Source organism: Mustelus asterias, chromosome 7, assembly GCF_964213995.1.
Source record: "Mustelus asterias chromosome 7, sMusAst1.hap1.1, whole genome shotgun sequence".
In the NCBI taxonomy this organism is placed as follows: domain Eukaryota; kingdom Metazoa; phylum Chordata; class Chondrichthyes; order Carcharhiniformes; family Triakidae; genus Mustelus; species Mustelus asterias.
Genome location: NC_135807.1, coordinates 97,692,671 through 97,713,505, shown reverse-complemented (window position 1 = coordinate 97,713,505; position 20,835 = coordinate 97,692,671). Strand labels below are relative to the sequence as shown.

The 20,835-nt window shown below is 43.7% G+C and overlaps 1 protein-coding gene across 1 annotated transcript in view; it reads right to left on the bottom strand.

The window, feature by feature from the left end:
- Positions 1-20,835, bottom strand: part of pou6f2 (POU class 6 homeobox 2) — a 649,655-nt gene that overhangs the window by 439,385 nt on the left and 189,435 nt on the right. Inside the window, exon 3 of the mRNA XM_078215507.1 lies at positions 3,155-3,246. Within this exon, the coding sequence (XP_078071633.1) occupies positions 3,155-3,246 (92 nt within the window). The remainder of the gene's footprint in view (positions 1-3,154; positions 3,247-20,835) is intronic.

The window sequence follows — 20,835 nt, the reverse complement described above, 5'->3', positions numbered from 1 at the left end:
AAATTGCACCTTTTCTGAGCACCATTTTGGATGAAATACGAATGTGTATATAAATAGTAATGTACAAGTGTGAAGAGTAAACCATACACATTAATGCTCACTTTTTGTATGCTATAGGTGTCCTTAGATCCCCAAAGTGCTATCCACAGTATACACGTTGTTTACCAGTATATTGGTCATGGCGTCAGCATGCATGCTGTCCATGGCTCAGGCACGAAGGCAACAGGTGTTGAAGGAGTCTTGCTGACTTCAAGGTTTTTGCACATCTCACCTTCTTTGCACCACCTTCGCCAAAGGGTCTAGTGCAGCATCTGAAAACCTTGACATCTGTGCTCTTCTATGCTGTGCCATTCTTTAATGTCTCACAGGTCAGATTCAATTTCTGTGCAAATGTCACCGTCTGCTCCAGCCACAATGCAATTCCCTTTAGGCAGTGCTGGTCATTTATGATATAACCCCTTGGTTTTGGGGGAAGAGGGAAGATTGCTTGGTTCTTTAATATCCCTGTTAGCCAGTTTCTCCCCAGTCCTGACTGTAATTTTAATATGCTAGCACAAAGGTCTTTGAATTAAATTCTGTCATATATATTAATATACAAGTGTTAAACTGTCACATACAGGTGTGTTGATTTGTTGCATTGTGGTGAGCAAAATTGCACTCAACGTAAGAAGTGTACAGAGCTGTGAATAGGGCTCAATGGAAGTTGACAAATAAACTCAGCAAATATGAATGATGTCTTTGAGAGTACTATGTTGTTGGGATGTTCATTCTTGATGTGCAATGATATCCTGCGATTTACCTTTTAATTATGTTCATACTTACAATTCTGTAATAAGATAGGAAAATCAAAGCTGGTAATTTATTATGTTAGAAGACCGTCTATGCTGGGATGTTACATATGACTCCTATTGCCTGACCTACCAGCTCTTGAAGCCCAGGCACGGGCGGCACTGTGGCACCGTGGTTAGCACTGCTGTCTCACAGTGCCAGGGACCTGGGTTCAATTCCCGGCTTGGGTCACTGTCTGTGCGGAATCTGCACATTCTCCCCAGGTGCTCCGGTTTCCTCCCACAGTCCGAAAGATGTGCTGGTTAGGTGCATTGGCCATGCTAAGTTCTCCCTCAGTGTACCTGAACAGGCAACAGAGTGTGGCAACTAGGGGATTTTCACAGTAACTTCATTGCAGTGTTAATGTAAGCCTACTTGTGACAATAATAAAGAACTTTAACTTTAAAAACTTTTCAGGTAATGTAACACGACTGGCGGTTCATCATTGTTTGTCTGAGTTTTGTGATCCTGGATCGTTGGAACAATCTTGTTGTCTCATTGATTGATCAATCTTGAATCATTCTACTAAGAGCTAATAGTAACAACAACTCCAGATATCTGAACGAGTGCAATTTCATGAGGCAAATTGTTTGATCCATAGGATTAATGAAATTTAAATAAAGAACATACTAGTCATTTTTCTTACACATTTCCTTTGAAATGAAACCTACTGTTGCATAAATGTGAGGCTAATATTATTTTCATAACCTTACATAATTATGTGATTTTCTACAGGATTCCATTATTTTTACAGCAATCACTGGAAGTTTTACAAATTCAAATACGTGATAACAACTGATACAAGGCCAGCAACACTGCCTAGTACCACAAAACAACTCAGCATAACACCAACCATAAATAGTAAACTCAACCCTGACCTTGGTTTAAATACCTGACCTGGTGGGAGCAAGGGAGTTTGGTAAGCCTTGGGGAGCATGGAAGTCTGGATTTTCCTGCATGCTGAGGAAATTTAACTGCACCCCATTCATGTGGTGTTAATGATCAGTTCCTCACTAGGAAGCCAAACATTCAGCTTGTCAAACAAGAAACAGGTCAGTGGAGGCTACATAATGATGTAGGTTAGAAACACTGAGAGCACGGGTGCTCCCTGCAGGGAAAGGAAGGCCAATCACGAGGTGACGACTGATCGGGGGGGGGGGGGGGGGGGGGTTGATCTTGAGGCAGGTGTGGGTAGGTGGCGCAAGAGGGAGTTCATCAGAGGAGAGGTTGGATCCCTAATGGTTGGGGAGGTAAATGATCAATCCTGGGAGATTGGAGGCCTCAGTGGGAGATACCAGAAGCTTAAAAATCAGATCAGAAACTCTTGCGGGGGTAACTTGAAAGGTAGGGAGTTTGGGGAAGCAAGGAAAACTGGATGCCTGAAAGGTGGGGAATATGGAGAAGCAGGGAAGCTGGGATCAGGGGTTGAAGGGATTTGAGTCCTGCGTGAATATGGTGAGGGTTGCAGTGCAGAGTCAGTGGGGAGATCAAAAGCCTGGGAAAGGGAGGTGTGAAGTCTTGTGGGAAACATCATGGGTTGAGTGCCCAATGCCAAGGGCTCCCCAGGCATTCATACTGCCTTCGGCAGGTATGTGATCATGGCCCTTGACTCCTGAATCCATTAGCCCTCGCCTGGATGTGATTAATGGGGTTCCTGCGGCAGTCCGTAACTAAATTCCAAAAGTAGAATAACAATGAGGCACACAGCCTCGCCATGTTATTTGAAATGTAAGCTCACAATCCTGGAACTGATTGGGAGCCCACCTACCTTACCAACTCCTTTAAATTGGAAGGCGGGGGGGAGAGGGAGGGGAACCCCCTTTGCCTGACCCAACCCCCCCTGCCCATCCATTGTCCCACCTCCATGCCACCAAGGGGCAGCATGTTTATGAGAAAGAGCATGTGGCCAACGCTCAATCATTGGCAAATCCAGAGTATCAAGGACAGGAAGGCAGACTTTGCAGGAAATAATTTGGCTATAATTTGATAGGTAAGATAGAATTAAAGTGAAAGCTGTGCTGCTTACCTGGCAACCATTCATGAAACTCACATGACACCTTGCAATTCCTTGTGTGAATATGTGGAGATTCATTTACCTGGGACTTTGGATGTAAAAAAATCTAGCTCATTGTTTCTTACTCATGCAGTGATTTATCAGAACTTGTGGAGTGATTTTGGACAAAGCGACATGGCAATCATTCACTAATTTAACAGAATTGGAAAATAAAAATACATCTCTTATTGGAAGATTGATTTACACTTGTGTACGTTGATAAATAAATCATGCAGGCAAACTCTCCTCTCTGTAAAACGGTAATCTACTAACCTGTGCCCCGACTGAAAAAGAAGGATGTGTTTGGCTAGGCTGGTGCTGGTCAGTTGTGCCGGTTTCGGAGTGTGTCGAGATTCCTCTGGTCCCTGAAACCCAAACAGAAGCTCCACTAAATATCCACCAGTATTTTCTATTTATGATGTCGTGGACACACACAAACTGACCTTTTTGTTGCTAAAGATACCATATTTAGCTGGTTCACGATGATCTCAAATTATTTCCCAGTTGCTCCATAAATCCATTGAAGCAACTGAACATCTAAACAAAGCAACAATATCATGTAATGCTTACAACACCCATTTTATTGAGGAGGGTGCATTGATCTGACATATCAAAATGGAAGCTGAAGCACTCAATGGGAGTGAGCTACTCCAAAGATAGAAGCATTCCAGCCTCACTATTTCAGCTAGTACGTTTAGCCTTATGCTGAAGCAAGCTGTGTAAAATACATGATTATAATAATTGATCAGGGGCAAAAACAAGCAACAACTGGAAATTAACCAAAAAAACCACATTCTTACATAAAAAGCAATGCATGCCTGTTTATTTCCGAACTCACAGATGCACAACACATGCGCTTAGTCGAGTAAATAATAATGTGCCGAGTCAGGTGTTTCATGTGTTACCTCTCCAAAGTAAACATTTTCAATATAACAGGAATAAAGTAAATGCTAGCTTTGAAAAAATGCTAGTAATCAACATAACATAGCCTTTAATATGGTTAGATCTTCAATATTATGTGCTAGATTAGGACTCTTACAATTAAGTTAAGTTTTGACCAGCTCTCCCAGATTGTGATATAATAATGGTAAATAAATGGAACAAATCTGAAGGTGGCAAATGACAAGGCTGATATGAAAACATACGAGACCTGGGCTTTCTAAATAGAGGCAGAGGCCAGAATGTTACCATCACTCATGCTGGTGGGATTTTTCTATCCCACTACAGTGAATGGACATTTGGCTGAATGCCAAATTCTCCGACCTTGCTGCAGCAGGAGCGTGGTGTGAATGGTGGGTAAGATCACGCACATAGAATGTAAAAGGAAGGAAATTATGCTAAACTTTTATGAAACACTGGTTATGCCTCAGTTAAAGTAACTATATCTAACTCTGGGCACCACACCTTAGGAGAGATGGTGCAGAGGAGGCTTACTAGGTTGGAACCAGGGAAGAGGAGTTTCAGTTATGTGGAGAGGTGAGTGAAACTGGGATTCTCCTTGGAGCAGATGGTAAGGGAAATTTTTGTGTTCAACGTATTCAAAATTAAAACATAGAAAGGGAGAAACTATTTCCAGTGGCAGAAGGGTTGGTAACCAGAAGACATGGATTTAAGATAATTGGTAAAATAAACAAAGAGATGAGGAGAATTTTCTTTCAGTAGTTAATTGTTATCATCTGGAATAAACTGCCAAAAATGATGATGGAAGCAAATTCAATGGTAACTTTCAAAAGGGAATTAGATATATATTTGAAAGGTAAATATTTGCAGTGCAATGTAAAAAGGGTAGGGAAGTGGGACTAATTGGGTAGCCATTTCAAAAAGCCAACAGAGCCACAACGGGCCAAACAACCCCTTCTGTACTCGAAGGTTCTATGCTAATTTGAAATAATGCATGCTCTGACTTACTATGAGAAGTGCCACATACATAAATACAGACATTGAAAACCTGATGTTTTCACAATACAGCCGATAACTTCAGCAGGAATATGTTGGATGAATTTTAAACTAGGCTGGAACCCAGAAACACTACATCCTAGTGTACCTTGGAATTGGTCTTGTGGTGCTAGATGATAGTGAGTGCAACAGAGTAACCAAACCAACAGTGAAAATGGGGCTCACCTGGGTAACTAGACTCAGAATGGTGGTCTTGACTCATCTAGGTGGCTCACAAAGATGGTGGGGTTGGTGGAGTGGGCCGAAAGCAAGTGGTTATGGGGAGGGTAACCATAATTACTGGTGGGAGAATGGTTAGGCCAACATCACTAGTCAGCCATTCTTTAGCTAAACCTTCTGAGGGCTGCCACTCCAAAGGTATGGGTTCTCACCACTTCCCTGCCTATTAGAGAACCTTTCTTTGGCACTATGAACTACGATAGTCTCCGAAATTCTACCACCTCGTCCGCCAGGGAATCGGAGCGGGAAAGGGGCGGACAACGGAATTGTCTGTTGACCTCAGCGGGAATTTCTGGTCTCACTCGAGCGAGGCCATAAAATCCTGCCAGGTTTCAGAGATGAGGTTCCTGGTGGGAGAATCTCAGCAGCTGAGAGATGACAAACAGATTGTCAGTGTCAATGAGCACGACGCTTGATCATGAGATCATGGGCTAATTTTCATGATAGAGTCAGGAATTGAGAATCAGGCCTACTTCTAACGTCACATGTATAACTCTCCCCACCACACCACACTGAGAGTCGGGGTCAGACAGGATGTGGGACTGCCAGTCTCCATGGCAGGTCCGAGGTGGGAACAAAGGCAGGTAGATGCCGAGACGGGCAGGTTAGAAGGCCCAGCTCTTTTCACTGGTACATTGGCCCAGATTATTTGTGACTGTTCACCCTCATCCCTCACTCCCTCATACCACCCATGCCCCATCAATGCCCTATCAATGCCGTCCACGTATCTTCCATACCCACTCACCACCGCAAACAGAATCTGTGAGCTGTATAATACTACCAGAAATTCGTTGAAATGCTCATGAAATAAATAAACAATTTAAACTCCATTTGAAAAAGATTGCTCCTCTTCAGGGCTCATAAAACTGTAAATCAAATAGACAACCATTCAAACTACCCTTGAAAAAGCTCACTCCTCACTTTTAAGTGCTCCTAACACTATTAAATAAACAAATAGCAATTCAATAAACCCCTGCAAAACACCTTACTCCCATAAATTCTCATAAACCATCAATCAAACAAACCTTTTAGTCCCCTTCACAGCTGTGTCAATAAACCATGCTAAGCTAAATCCATTAGTGAGGTTTCGAGCTCAGGCATGCAGAGAATATAGTGCACAACTGTTTAAAACAACCCTACAGAGCTTAATACAATGCAGTCTTTGAAGTGACCAGAACAGATGACCATCTGTTCATATTTTCCAAAGACTCAACGGATGGAATTTCAATCTAAGAGATCAGGCATCTGTTCAGCTATTTCAAGGCTCAACAGATGTCTGGACTTTAAATCAATTATAAAAATCAAAGCACAGAGTCCAGATGCAACCTTGATATCTGATTCTGAATACAATTGAATGCATTTTATCCAGAAAGTACTCTGATGCATCTGAAGTCACAATATGGTCAATTTCATGGCTGCGACCTGCCATGTTTCCCATCTCAGTCAAAATGGCAGTGGAATCACAAAAGAAATTTAAATTTATGGTCCCCATCACCTCACCCCCACATCTATTTTCAGCTGCTCAATGCGGGCTTACCCAGCACCAGGACATAAAATCTGGCTCCATATTTTAGTGTCACACATCAGGCGTCACATCTGCTTACATTCAAATTTTAGGTCACTCTTGCAACTAATTAGCTGAAATCCAGTATTTACAAACTAAAAATTGTCACAATTGCAAAGTAGTTAGCATTCCTCATAAACATAAATAAAACAATAGTATTACCAAAGAGGACTGAAAATAATAAATTAAGCTTAAAGATCAGTAAAAATTCATCAAAAGTAAAGAAGCAATCAACTCATTTTAAATATTTTTGGGAAGTCCTTTAGCCAAAATCATGTTTTCTTGGCTGTGTTGATCAGTCACAACTGAACCAAACTTTTGTAACACAGCGAAGACACAAACTTCAATTTTTAAAAACAATAAAACCAACCTAAATAATAAAATTCTCTGCAGTTGAGTGGCATAAGCCGATTTCTATTGGAGTTTTATGCATATGTGAGCAGTCTGAATCATGAGTTCATGCTGGTTTCCAGAACTAACCCTGTTACTTTCCTACTTATGCACTGTAACTTTGGTGGAAGAAATGTGGGACCCCTTGTAAGAATGGAGGCTACAACAGGGCCCTTTTATCATTGTAAAATAAAATTGGTTGGCCAATTCTTCTTAGTAATGGCTTAGATCCCCTCGTGGACCGCTGACTAGTATGCACGAGCACGAGTTCCTTAAAGTCTAGGGCATAGAACCTTTGTGATCCCGGGACCCTGATTAACTCCTACCTCACCAGTCCCTTCCCCCCCATTTCCACAACTCCTCTCACCATTGCCATTCCCCTTCTCCCCTGCCTTCCCACCCTCAATACAACTTACAAGGGTGGCCATACCAGCAATGTTATGATCGCTCCCAGCCAAATTTCCAGTCATTCCAGCGGTTATGCCGAATTCTGCCAGAATTGCCATTCATTATTTGGCCCTTTCTCATTATTTTGTTTTTTTAGGAAAATTTAAATACAAGTCATTTTTTTTAAAAGTTCTATTGGAGAGATATTAGTAAAGGAAGAAAAGGGCTAATGAAAAGTTTCATCTTAATTTTCTTTTATTTCTTAGCCTTCACTATGAAGACATATATCATAAATAAATAGACACTAAGGAGCTGCTCTCCTGTTATATTTGCGAAGATGTATTTAAATCATGTGATTTTTATTTATCTACTGACACTAGGGAAAAAAGCAAAACATACATTTTCGAAAAGTTCATCAAAAAAATGCTTACTGCCTCTTTCCCAAGATCGTATACATAGTTTTTTTTGCATGTTCTTCCAATTCCACACTCCAGCAGTGCAACCTTTCAATACTGCAACCTTTGATTCATCAATAAGCAAATTAGATCATTTCCATTTATAACTAAACCAAATGTGAAATCCCAATAAATTCAGTGCTTAAAATCTGCCAGTAATTATATCCCACACTGAGCAAAGGGTGTCCCAGTGAACAACTTACATTTGTGGTTTTTTTTACTGTATTAGAGATGTTATAAACATTTGAGTTGTTGTTCAATTGATTTATGATACTCCTTAGGGCAGTGAATGAGAACCCTAACTGAACGTACAGTCGTACAGGCTGACATTAATAAGAAAAGAACTAAAAGCCACAAGAAAGTTGGTGAATAAAGAGTCAAAAATAATGGACAAATAATTTAAAATAAGGAAGATGTCAGAGAAGAAATATTTAGTTGTGCCCTTCTAAGCATCATCCGAATACAGAATTTTAGCATTCTGTGAATCTCTGAACCAGAAGGTCGTGAGTTCAAATTCCACTCCAGTCAACTGAGCGTAAAAATTAGGCTGGCAGTACAGTGCAATAGAGGGAGTGCTGTACTGTCAGAGGGCCAGTACTGAGGGAGCGCTGTACTGTCAGAGGGCCAGTACTGAGGGAGTGCTGTACTGTCAGAGGGCCAGTACTGAGGGAGTGCTGTACTGTCAGAGGGCCAGTACTGAGGGAGTGCTGTACTGTCAGAGGGCCAGTACTGAGGGAGTGCTGTACTGTCAGAGGGCCAGTACTGAGGGAGTGCTGTACTGTCAGAGGGCCAGTACTGAGGGAGTGCTGTACTGTCAGAGGGCCAGTACTGAGGGAGTGCTGTACTGTCAGAGGTGTCATCTTTCAGTTGAGATCTTAATCTGAGGTCCAGTCAACAATTTCAATTGAACGTAAGAAGCATAAGAACATTTTCCCTTGTTCTATATTTTTTGAACCAAAGTAGATTATCTCATATTTTCTCACATTGAAATCCATTTGTCACAGTTTGTACCCATTCACTTAACCTATCAACATCCCACTTCCATCTGCATGGCATATAATGCCATCTTTCTTTATCATATGCAATTTTGGATCATTAAGTTGTTAATAAACACAGTGAACAATTGAAGGCCCAAACAGATCCTTGTAGGATATCAGGGACTGCATTTTCATTCCAGGGGCAGCAACCTGATTTGTGCACCAGGTCTGAGTGCTGACCCTGTATGGCATGTTCCAGACACACCCAATGTTATTTTTAAAGAAATGGTCAATTAGAGACCGGAGAACAGAATCGCTGTCCAATGAGGAATGGACAGTAGGCCTCTGAGACAGCTGAGCCAACACTCATGAATTGGTTGCCCCACTGGCTGCGAATCCCATTCCTTGAGATGTTTGGTACGTTGACTTCTCCCTCTCCTGTAAAACATGTTCGCATTTCCTTATTATTATTAGTGAGACCAGTTATTAGTTTTCAAGGGGTCCACGTTGCTCCTGACCACCTTATTTTTCCGAATATAATCATAAAATCATTTTGGTTCTTTTTATTCATTTGTGGGACATGGGCGTTGATGGTTGGCCAGCATTTATTGCCCATCCCTAATTGCCTGAGGGGAGCTGTGAGTCAATCATGTGCTGTGGCTCTGGAGTCATTCTGAAGTGCTTTGAAAGGTAAGTCATGGCACGAATCAATTCCAAACTCCCAGATTGCCTGGATCCACTACAGTTTGCATATCGCCGCAACAGGTCCACAGCAGATGCCATCTCCCTGGCCCTGCACTCAACCCTGGAACACCTAGATAACAAAGACACCTATGTCAGACTCCTATTCATTGACTACAGCTCATCCTTCAACACCAATATTCCTACGAAACTCATCTCCAATTCCATGGCCTGGGGCTCGGCTCCTCTCTCTGTGACTGGATCCTAAATTTCCTAACCCACAGACCGCAATCAGTAAGGATAGGCAACAACATCTCCTCCACGATCATCCTCAACACCGATGTTTCGCAAGACTGTGTCCTCAGCCCCTTACTATACTCCTTATGAACCTATGGCTGTGTAGCCAAATTCCCCTCCAACTCAATTTTCAAGTTTGCTGATGACACCACCATGTTGGGTCGGATCTCAAACAATGATGAGGCGGAGTACAGGAAAGAGACAGAGAATCTGGTTAACTGGTGCGAAGACAATAATCTCTTCCTCAATATCAACAAAATGAAGGAGATAGTTATCAACTTCAGGAAGCGTAGTGGAGAACAGGCCCCTGTCTACATCAATGGGGATGAAGTAGAAGTGGTCGAGAGCTTCAAGTTTTTGGGTGTCCCGATCACCAGCAACCTGTCCTGGTCCCCCCGTGCCAACACAGTAGTTAAGAAAGCCCACCAATGCCTCTACTTTCTCAGAAGACTACGGAAATTTGGTATGTCCACTACGACTCTCACCAACTTTTACAAATTCACCATAGGAAGCATTCTTTCTGGTTGTATCACAGCTTGGTATGGCTCCTGCTCTATCCAAGACTGCAAGAAACTATAAAGTGTCGTGAACGAAGCCCAGTCCATCACTTAAATCAGCCTCCCACCCATTGACACTGTCTACACTTCCCGCTGCTGCGGCAAAGCAGCCAGCATAATTAAGGACCCCACGCACCCCAGACATACTCTCTTCCACCTCCTTCCGTCGGGAGAAAGATACAAAAGTCTGAGGACACGTACCAACCGACTCAAGAATTGCTTCTTCCCTGCTGCCATCAAACTTTTGAATGGACCTACCTCATATTAACTTGATCTTTATACCCTAGCTATGACTGTAACACTACATTCTGCACTCTCTCGTTTCCTTCTCTATGAACGGTATGCTTTGTCTGTATAGTGCACAAGAAATAATACTGAAATATGTTAATACACGGGACAATAATAAATCAAATCAAAAACACGTAGACCAGACCAGGTAAAGAAGGCAGATTTCCTTCCCTAAAGGACATTATGAGCCAGATAGGTTTTTCTGACAATTGACAATAGTTTCATGGTAATCAGTAAATTCTGATGACCATGGAACCAGATATTTCTTATTGAATTCAATTTCCACCATCTGCTGTGATGGGATTCGTATCCTGGACCCCAGAACATTCGCTGGCTTTCTGGATTAACAGTCTAGCGATAATACCAGTCGGCCATCGTCAGATGAATTTTGATTTCTTTTGCAAGTTTCTTTTCATACTCCCTGTTTGTAGCTCTTATTTGTCTGTTTTGTTGCCTTTTGCTTTTCTTCATAATTTTCCCATTCGCCAATATCTGTGCCACTTCTTTCATTTTGTAAACTATTTCTTTTAGTTTTTTGGTGCTCCTCATCGTTTTAGTTATCCATGGCTGTCTTTTCTGACAAGTAGAGCTTTGTCCCCTTCGGGGTATAAACTTGCTCAATATCACAAATTCTTGTTCTATATCACATTATTTTTGAACATCTCCCACTGATCTGATTTGTTGCCCATTAACAGATTTACCCAGTTTACTGTGATGACTCTCCATCTCATCGGCTTGAAATCAGCCTTAACTTAAATCTAAAACTTTAGTTATAAAAACAGAAAGAGCTGGAAAAACTCAGCAAGTCTGCTCGTATCTGTAGAGAGAGAAACAGAGTTAATGTTTTGAGTCCAGTATGACTCTTCTTTGGAACTGATTAAAGTGTTTTGCATTTCGCCCAGCCTGCCTCCACATCCCGATGCCACCTCAAAAATATTTCTGGGATCGGTGGGCGCAATTCCTTTTACACCACACCACCCTTCCCCAGAACGACAATCTGACTATCCTGTGCAGTTTTACAGGAGTCAGGTTTATGGAGCTGGGAGTTCTCCCAACTCTGCTCTCCCAACCCGGGAACGAAAATTCAGACCAAATTGGTCATCTTGGTGAAGGGTTTTTGTGCAAGGTGACAGAGGGCGGAATTTTCCAGTGGGCTGTGAGGGAAACAATGTGGTGGCAACTCAAAAATTTGTTTTCCGATTGTGTAAGATGGTGGGATCTTCTGCTCCCGCTGGATCCTCAATCAGCAACTTCTTCCTGGGACAGGATCTTCAAGTAGCAGATGGAAGGTTGCAGGAGGTACAGATGGGCTGCTTGGGACAAACAGATGGGGATGGGAGTTATGCAGAGGTGGGAAGGGGCTGTGGGGGCCCAGAGGGAGGCAGGGGAGATTAGAAGTGATAGGGGAAAGAGAGATTCTGCATGGGTATGAAATGGTTGAGTTGCTATGGAGCAGGAGGCTGGAAAGGGCCATGCTGGAGTGTGAACAGTGGGATTGTGCAGGTGTGAAAGGGAATGGAGGGGTGTAGAATTGTGAAGTGGCAAAAGGGGAATGCAGAGACATTAAGGGGAATGGGGGGGGGGGGTGTTAGAGGAGAAAGGAATTCAGAGGGAGGTTTCAGTAGAGTCAATGCTGGATTCTTGGAGGGCAAGCTGACAGTACCTGGTAGGACAGAATGGTGAGGATTAAAGGGTGCAGTGGGACCAGTAGGGTGGCAGGGTGAGAGAGTGGCTATGTCAAGTGAAGAGGCGATGAGAGCTGTTGCAGGAGATGCGGAACATGACATGAATTTGGGAGTTGGAAGGATTGGGAGTTGGGGGGCATCGTTACAGGCTGGAATGTTCAGGAAGGTAGGGGATTTATGGAAGGTGATGGGAGAGGATTGAAGAGCAGTGGTGGGCAGATCAAAAGTGATTCCTGTGGGGTTGATGATTATGCAGGGAGGGCAGAGGGATGCGGGGTGAGAGCACGATGGCTAATTGAAACTATGCAGAGCCTCATGGTGCAAGATGCTGCATGGGAGTTGCAACATTGGGAGTGGGCAGAGATGCAAGTCAACTCAACTTTGAAAACAGAAAGGGAACTCAGCATATAGCATTTACAATGCTAGGGCCTTGGGACAGCTGAGAGTGTGAAGGGTAAATGTTCAATGTGTGCGAAAGACTTCTTGCACATGGCTCACAAGGATCCTGGCAAAGAACGTGCACATACCTGATTCCGGGATGTCCCTCAAAAGATGTGGGAGTTGTGGGGCGCACACACAGGCTTAAGGACTATCGCAAATAAACCACATCAGACATGCTTAAAGTACAATCAACGATATTTGCAGAAGTGTGTGTAAAAATCATCCTGCACCTGTGCAACCACTTGTGAATTCAGAACTTCTTACTATTTCTTATCCTAAGATTTCTTCTAATTGCTCTACTAACATCTGCTTCGGGTGGAGGCAGCCTGCCGATGAGATTGCCCTGTTACGTTGGAAGCCGTCCTCTGGAGAGCCAATGCCTGGAGGGCCCTTGCTTTCTTTGGCTGTCCTGCTGTGGGGTAACTGCTCTCTCTGTGGTCACAGAGACGAAGCTGAGGGAGGTCACAGCTAAGAGGCATTCCGAATGGCCGGACAGTGTCAGAGGATTCTGATTGGAGGTCCCAGGGTTGTCCTCCTCCCTTTGGGTTCCTGAAGATCCCTGCTCAACTCCTCAAGGGAAAGGGGCATCTGGAGGGAGATTGAGTTACTCCATCCTCCTCTTGCGTAGCCACTGCAGAAGCTCATCCTGGCTACAACGATGGAGTGAAAATCTGTGCACATCTCTGGTAGAATTTAGGGCAGCACGGTAGCACAGTGGTTAGCACTGCTGCTTCACAGCTCCAGGGTCCCGGGTTCGATTCCCGGCTCGGGTCACTGTCTGTGTGGAGTTTGCACATTCTCCTCGTGTCTGCGTGGGTTTCCTCCGGGTGCTCCGGTTTCCTCCCACAGTCCAAAGATGTGCGGGTTAGGTTGATTGGCCATGCTAAAAATTGTCCCTTAGAGTCCTGGGATGCATAGGTTAGAGGGATTAGCGGGTAAAATATGTGGGGGTAGGGCCTGGGTGGGATTGTGGTCGGTGCAGACTCGATGGGCCGAATGGCCTCCTTCTGCACTGTAGGGTTTCTATGATTCTATGAATCTGCTGGACCAAGTTTCCCATGGAATCCACATGCTCCTCATAGAGGCCTTTTTGCATGCACAGGATGGCACCACTTCATCAGCCAATAGGCAGACAAACTCCTCTGCCTCAGATGCCACTCTGTTGAGGGCCTTCAAAACTGTTTTTAAAAATTCCTTTTATGGGATGTAGGCCATCCCTAATTGCCCTTGAAAAGGTGGTGGTGAACTGCCTTCTTGAACCACTGCCGTCCCTGAGGTGTAGGTAGACCCACTGTGCTGTTAGGAAGGAAGTTCCAAGATTTTGACCCAGTGACAGTGAAGGAATGACAATATATTTCCAAGTAAGGATGGCAAGTGACTTGGAAGGGAGCCTCCAGCTGGTGGCGTTCCCAGGTATCTGCTGCTCTTGCCCTTCCAGATGGTTGCGATCGTGGGTTTGGATGGTGCTGTCTAAGGAATCTCGGTGAGTTCCTGCAGTGCATCTTGTAAATGGTACACACAGCTGCCACTGTTCGGCAATGGTGGAGATTAAGAATTTATGGAAAGAGTAGTGCAGGCTGTTTTGTCCTGGATGATGCTAAACTTCTTGAGTGTTGTTGGAGCTGCATTCATTCAGGCAAGTGGAGAATATTCCACTGCACTCCTGAATTGTGCCTTGTAGATGGTGGACAAGATTTGGGATGTCAGGAGGAGAGTTACTCATCGCAGGATTCCTAGTCTTTGACCTGCTTTAGTGGGCACTGTATTTATATGATTAGTCTGGCTCGGTTTTTGATCAGGATGTTGATGGTGGAGGTATCAGTGATGGTAATGGCATTGAAGGGCGGCACGGTAGCACAGTGGTTAGCACTGCTGCTTCACAGCTCCAGGGACCTGGGTTCGATTCCACGCTTGGGTCACTGTCTGTGTGGAGTTTGCACATTCTCCTCGTGTCTACGTGGGTTTCCTCCGGGTGCTCCGGTTTCCTCCCACAGTCCAAAGATGTGCGGGTTAGGTTGATTGGCCATGCTAAAATTGCCCCTTAGTGTCCTGGGATGCGTAGATTAGAGGGATCAGTGGTTAAAATATGTAGGGATATGGGGATAGGGCCTGGGTGGGGTTGTGGTCGGTGCAGACTTGATGGGCCGAATGGCCTCTTTCTGTACTGTAGGGTTTCTATGATTTCTATGAATTGTGCAGCATAGTGATTAGCACTGCTGCCTCACAGTGCCAGGGACCCAGGTTCAATTCCGGCCTCTGGTCACTGTGTGGAGTTTGCACATTCTCCTCGTGTCTGCGTGGATTTCCTTCTGGAGCTCTGCTTTCCTCCCACATTCCAAAGATGTGCAAGTTAGGTTGATTGGCCATGCTCAATTGCATCTTAGTGTCAGGGGAACTAGCAGCGTAAATACCTGGGGTAACAGGGATTGGGCCTGGGTGGGATTGTTGTCAGTGCAGGCTCAATGGGCTGAATGGCCTTCTTCTGCACTGTAGGAATTCTATGATTCTATTCTATGAAGATTTAGGGGCGATAATTAAATCCTCTCTTGTTTGAAATGGCTATTATCTGGTACTTACATGACTGATATTCCCCCACCTCTCGCTGACCCTGCACCTCTCAGTTGGAAGGCTGATGCCTATCATCAGACTCTGACCTCGCAGATTCTCTTCCCCAGCACTCCTCCAAATGCTGTTGAGCTCGAATGACCCTGTCTCCTTCTGCTGCAGACATGTGTCTGCATGGTGACCAGCAGAATGTGAGACCCTTCCTAAACTAGAACTAATATCCACCGAGGTGTGTGTCTCTGCACTAATGGAGGTGTCTGCTGTCATGCTTCTATTGGTGTACTTCCTTCATCTGCAATTCCACACTCCTCTCCACTCCTCAGTGTGTGCTGAATGGAGCTTCATCACTTTCAGGTCTTGCTCTCTTCCTGATGGCACCTGTAAGCGAGAGAGGAATGAGCGAGTGACAGCATGAGCTGCCTCCAACATGGAGCACCTTGAAGTTTTTATGACATGCATGGACCCATACTGTGTGAAGTCTACAAGCCAATCTCTCCATCTCTGATGCACCTGTTCCACTCCATCCCTGCCAGTCGGGCTGCCCACTCCACAAAGTCAGTCAGTTCTTTTAAGTGTGGATGACTCCCTCACATCGTCTCCCTCTCTTCTATTATGGTTTAACTTCTCTTGTGCAAAGAGAGAAGATGAGATTGCGAGAAATGGGTTTCATGTATCTTTCCCATGTTTCCAGTCTTGTAAATAACCCATTAGATTGAGTGCCATCTGACTGATGCACTGCAGGTTGTCGAGAAGGATTCTGGGCCAGCACCCTCCAGAATGGTGAGCCCATACAGATACAAGGATAAGGCTCAGTGAGGCGTGTCATTAGTGGTGCTTTCCAGTGCCCTCAAGGCTTGATCCCCTTCCCACCACTTTCCCAGACATCATATGAGCTCTCTGCGTGGAAGGGTGAGGGGCCCAAGTGGCCTCTCCATCTGTAGAGTGGATGGACTGTAATGGAGCTATGAGGCATCACTTCATCACGTTATCACTGAGGCCATGTTCCCTGTACCATTCAGTGAAGTGAGTGTGTGCAGTTGAAAGTTCACTTACTCTGGTGGAGCGGATGAGATCATTCATCCTTTTGCGGTGTTGCAGGACAGTCCTCTACTAAAGCCCCTGGTCACTGAACGCCCTGGAGACTTGGTTCCATGCAGGGTTTGTATCCCTACTAGATGTCCTCCTCTCACCACTGGATAGAGGATGTCCCTCCTGGCCTTTGCTTGGCTGAGCGGAATTTATGTGGTGGAGCTCCCTGTTCTCTGGCCATCTTCTCAACCAGTGTGGTGGGTAAGTTGATGTTTCGGCACGCATTAAATATGCCCTCAAACAGAACGGCAGGGCATGTGCCATCCAGCCCGCCCTACAGCGGAAACCTTCAGGAAATCTCCAACTGTATAATGAATGGGGCCGGGATTGTGCAAATTCCCAGCAGCCCCCATGGTGGGAACCATATCCCTGCCACGGAACTTAGCCCAGGAAAGGAAAACTCCACCCATAGATTAAAAAGAAATCTGAGGGGTATAATATAACTGTGAAATAAGATCCCAGTGAAGGGGGATAGTAACCATATTAATAATCATACTCAGTGAAAGGGTTAAAAGATGCAATTGAGCACAGAAAGCATGCACACAGTTTAACTGCAATACAAGTAAACCAGGGCACCAAACTGTGGGCTGTTACTTTTTCAGACAGAAATCTCAGTGAGACAAGGAGAGCCTGTCCAAATGACAGATATGGCCCTCAGATAATACAGGGGGGGAAACTCAGGAGTGTAGATTTATTTATCTATTCATGGCTCAGTCTGAAATAATTCATTAAATCAGACATCTGGACATGGAAAAGGCAATTGATATCTACAAATCCAGACACAAGCTGGGATGTCAGGGATGACTTGTAACAATAGTCAGCTAACATGATCAAATCTTTCACTGATTGGATATTATAATTAAGCAGGTGTGCAATGATTGTGATTGGTTTTAACATTTGTATCTTATGCAGGACGTAACCCTAATCAACTGTTGTGAATGGATACGGATAACTCCAATACCTTGATTGGTATATGTTAATTACTCGTAATCGAATCTGAAAGTATATCTGATGATGTAATCCAGACTCCTTTATTTTGGCTGGCCACTAGCTGGCGTTCCAGGGTCCTTGCTATATAGCTCGCATAATAAACAGCTGTTTGAAAAGCTCCGTGACTTGGTCTGACTACTTAAAGGGACAAAGAACAAAGTTATACTAAGTTAAAAAGGCTGAAAACCAAACAGCCCCGCAACACCAGGGAACTAAGTAAAGCAAACAGTATGAATGGATCCTGGAGAGAAATGTTTTGAAGGATTACGGTGAAAAGATTGCTAATGGCATTTACATCTGAAAAAAGTACAGGCAGGTACAGGTATTTTTAAACACAGACTTTTTAGCATTAATAGCTTGGCCTGTTCCAAAAGATACTCAATGTTCTTATCTCAGGAGACAATGAAAAGTTTTAAGCTTTCCCTCACATTCCTTCTTATTTCCAACTTTCTAATTTGTAACTTGTGTGTTCAGATATCTGATCCCTTCTCCAGAGTGAACAACTTGCAAATTGAAAAATTTGTTTAAAGCAATTTTTGTCAATTCCCTTCACTGAAATGAAGTAAAACTTTCAAACTTCCAGCAAAGAAAGTCAACTTCAGCTATTGAAGACATACCAATACAGTAGTCTAAAACCAGAGGTCATAGGTTTAAGGCGAGAGGGGAGAAATGCGAAAGGGTCCAGAGGGGCAATTTTTTCAGTCAGAGGGTGGTGAGTGTCTGAACAAGCTGCCAGACGTAGTAGTAGAGGCGGGTACAATTTTGTCTTTTAAAAAGCATTTAGACAGTTACATGGGTAAGATGGGTATAGAGGGCTAAACACAGGCAATTGGGACTAGCTTAGTGGTAAAAACTGGGCGGCATGAACAAGTTGGGCCAAAGGTTCTGTTTCCATGCTGTAAACCACTATGACTCTATGACTATCTGTTGCCATGCCTCCTAGCACACTTTATTGAGGCTGTGCAAGTTGGCAGATCTACAAACTTTGATGTGAATGAGAGATGCATCCACCATCCTTACAGAGGAGGCATATGACTGATTCAACAGGCACTTGAAATTGGCAGAAGCAACATACAGTCTCATACTATCCAGACATTCACTGAATTGGTCAGATTGTATTATATTTTAAAATTATCGTTGGCAGACCACATTGACTTTCCATACAATCTAACAACTAGTCAGCAGCTGTTCTCTGGTATGTTGTTATTTCAAACCTTCTGTTCAGTCTGCAAACTCCAGTTCTCATGGGGGTGACTCACAATTTCATCATATATCAAAAGGTGCTTTTTCAGTGCTGGGGAGCCAGTATTTTGTACATGTGTGAACAGAACATAACCACATGTTTTAGGAGCACAGATTATGGCCAAGTAAGATGCACTTTGCAAAAACGATTGTAGGAAAAAATTCCTGTGATCCATTTGTGACAAGGTGTTTTGGAACATCTTAAGGGCGTAAAGGGTGCTGTAACAATAGTCCCACATTCACTTCCAGTGTTCCCTAATGTCAACAAAGAAGTTGATGTGAAAAAAAGGAAGAGAAAGGCGGGAGAAAGTATTAACAGATTATTCCCCAATTTGTTGTCTTTTCTGAGGATTTCTAAACCTCTGTTAATGGCTGAATGAATAATTAGTGAAAACTCAGAGAAAAAGCTGACTTAGCTTTTGACGGTCTTATTAATGCCATTAATGCTAATTCGTACAGTTTTGACTTTGGGGCTAACTGCCAATTTAGCTTGAGAGGTAAGGGAGTCCTAATTGGGAATTTGCAGACGAATGTACTTGGTTTTCAGTCCATTCAAAGTTAAATTAGGCATGCCAGCTTATGATCTCCTTGACTAGTGCACCCTGTGATGCTGCTCCTCACTAGGAGTACATGAGGGAATCAGCCCCTTGCATTCATTGAGTTTAGGAAACATGAAAACTTCAAAGTAAGACAATAGAAGGCTTCTCAACTTATAGAATATTGGAGCTTGTTCTAAGTACCTGGAAACCACAAAAGTAGGAAATCCAAAACAAACTAAAGATGGGATATGGCCAGTTTGTAAGCATGTGGATAATGATGCGTATTTATCCCACTTCCAGTTAGGGAGATGCAAGCAGCACACAAACCTCGTGCTACCAGCTCATCTCATGCAGCGACACACAGTCCTCTGCGAAACATGCTGCTGAATAGCTGAACGCTCCAACAGAGGGCCTAAGTTCATGCCAGGTTAGCCTGAGCAAAAGCCTCCCTAAAGGAAAGATGCACTGTCTGCAATAGGTGCTGGAAATGTTTCTGAGAGTATTTTTCAAAAGAAATCTGAGCAATGGAACAGCAGGTCAGAGGAAGGACTCCAAGATTCTCTGAGGACTGTATAGAACTTCAAAAGGCCATAGACAAGTTTGTGGAGTGGGCAAATACGTGGCAGATGAAGTTCAATGTGGAGAAGTGTGAGGTGATGCATTTTGGTAGGAAGACAATATAAAATAAGGGGTAACATTCTTAAAGGGGTTCAGGAGCAGAGGGACTTGGGTGTATATTTGCATAGATCATTGAAGGTGGCAGGGCAGGTGGAGAAAGAAGTTATTAAACTATAGAAGTGCAGTAGTATTCAGTAGTCCGAGCAACTCTTACATTCTTCTCCTCTGCCCACACTCCACAGAGAACTCCGTTCTTCCATCACATGACCTTTTATGTAGCTGCATCATCATGTGACGACTCGGTCTACATAAAGCATATGGTATTCTGGGCTTTATTAGTAAGGGCATACAGCACAAGAGCAAGAAGGTTATGCTGAATTTATACAAGACACTAGTTAGACCTAAGCGGAACATCACACTATAGGAGGGATGTGAATGCATTGGATGGCGTGCAGAAGAAGTTTACAAGAATGGTTCCAGGGATAAGGAATTTCAGTTATGAGGATAGATTGGAGAGGTTGGGGCTGTTCTCCTTGGAGTAAAAAGGCTAAAAGGAGATCTGATAGAGATGTTCAAAATCATCAGGAATCTAACCTCAGGCAGAGTAAAAAAGGTGACAAGCATGAGAAGGGTGGTGGTCAACACAGTGCAAGGAGATGGTCTGGGGAAGAATAACCAGTCTGTGATAGGAAGGGACAGAGCATGCAAACAAAGGAATGCACTCACAGATCGGGTCCAGGTAAGAAAGACTAACATAAAGACACTTTACCTGAATGCATGTAGCATTCGAAACAAAGTGAATGAGTTGACGGCACAAATCAGTACAAATGGGTATGATCTAGTGGCCATTACAGAAACGTGGTTGCAGGGTGACCAGGACTGGGAACTAAATATCCAGGGGTATCAGACAATTCGGAAGGATAGACAGGAAGGAAAAGGAGGTGGGGTAGCTCTGTTAATTAAGGATAACATCAGGGCGGTAGTGAGAGACGATATAGGCTCTAAGGAGCAAAA